Genomic DNA, 1,646 nt, shown 5'->3' on the forward strand with positions numbered 1-1,646 from the left:
AACCCCGTCTCTACTAAAACTACAAAAAATTAGCTGGGCATGGTGGTGCATGCCTGTAGTCCCAGCTACTCAGGAGGCTGAGGCAGGAGAATTGCCTGAACCCAGGAGGCGGCGGTTGAGGTGAGCCGAGATCGCGCCATTGCACTCCAGCGTGGGTAACAAGAGCGAAACTCCGACTCAAAAAAAAAAAAAAAAAACAGGATCTTACTTTATTGTCTTAAGCTGGACCCAAACTTCTGAGTGATCCTCACATCTTGGCTACCTGAGCAGCTGGGACTACTGTTGCATACCACCAGGATTAGCAGCCCTACTGTCATTCTTATGTGTGGTTATTTCTCACATAATCTTTACCTGATAGGCCTTTCACTTCACATTCAGGAAAATATAATGGATCTAGTTTGCTGGTTATAGGCCAAATGACCTGTAACCTGATGGTACATTTGGAGGGTGATGGGGTGAATGGTCTCAAAAATAAAAGGTGTAGTTCCTCTTCATGGATCTGCCATACAGTGAGAAAGGTGTCTTTTTAGTTTGTGTGACTGGCTCACATACCACATACTAATGTTGAAGTCTCTTCCCATTGCCTTTCTTTTTGCTTAAATTTTGGGGTATTCTGGTATCGGTTATATTACAGGAGAGACATCCAGGAGACAGCAAAAATTATAATGAATGTATCCGGCATGAGACCATCAGAGTTGCAGTCTGTGACATGATGGAAGGAAAGTGTCCCTGTCCAGAACCCCTACGGTATGTGTCAAGAGGGCTTATGTAGTATTCATTCCTTTTGGGCATTTGGGTAGTTGGCACTTTTGAGGACCTTTAGGGGAGAGTCCAGTGTTGGGGACCAGAGGGAGGTAGAGAAGAAGGAAAATGTGGTTCCTGCTTTTAAAGAACAGGTGACTGAAGATTACCCAAGAGGAAGTTCAGAGAGCTACTCTGTTGTTGGGGAATGTCACACCTTTGGGAGAGGCACTCCACATCCTCAGGGAGCCCCCAGTTTGATGAAGGTTTAGACATAATATTTTACGTCCAAATGTGTAGAGCACTTCATAATAAACTCCTTTCTTAGTGTTGAAGTTTATTTTTAAGTTCCAAAACTGGATAAACAATGTCAGGGTTAGTTAAACTTCCAGGAGAATTTTGAGTCAGGTTTGGGATTAGGGATGGCCTATTGAAAACAATTGAGGCAGAGCAAGTCATGAGTTGAAGTTGGGATTCAAATGGTGAGTATTCGCCAGATGGCAGCTCATGTCCTATAATTCTAGCACTTTGGGAAGCTGAGATGGAAGGATCACTTGAGCCCAGGAGTTTGAAACCAGCCTGGGCAATATAGGGAGACCCCATCTCTACAAAAATTTTTAAGTTAGCCAGGTGTGGTGGCACGCTCCTGCAGTCGCAACCCCTCAGGAGGCTGAGGTGGGAGGATTGCTTGAGCCTAAGAGGTTTGAGGCTGCAGTGAGGTGTGGTCACACCACTGCACTCCAGCCTGGGTAACTGAGCAAGACCCTGCCTCAAAAGAAAAACAATGGCTAGCCGGGCGCGGTGGCTCAAGCCTGTAATCCCAGCACTTTGGGAGGCCGAGGCGGGTGGATCACGAGGTCAAGAGATCGAGACCATCCTGGTCAACATGGTGAAACCCCGTCTCT

At 46.3% G+C, this 1,646-nt stretch overlaps 1 protein-coding gene across 1 annotated transcript in view; it reads left to right on the forward strand.

Annotated features, from left to right (window-relative positions):
- Nucleotides 1-1,646, forward strand: part of UBE2Z (ubiquitin conjugating enzyme E2 Z) — a 21,687-nt gene that overhangs the window by 12,083 nt on the left and 7,958 nt on the right. The window contains exon 5 of the mRNA XM_017540060.2: nt 635-747. Coding sequence (XP_017395549.1) covers nt 635-747 — 113 coding nt within the window. The remainder of the gene's footprint in view (nt 1-634; nt 748-1,646) is intronic.

Source organism: Cebus imitator, unplaced genomic scaffold, assembly GCF_001604975.1.
Source record: "Cebus imitator isolate Cc_AM_T3 unplaced genomic scaffold, Cebus_imitator-1.0 Scaffold123, whole genome shotgun sequence".
NCBI classification, from domain to species: Eukaryota; Metazoa; Chordata; class Mammalia; order Primates; family Cebidae; genus Cebus; species Cebus imitator.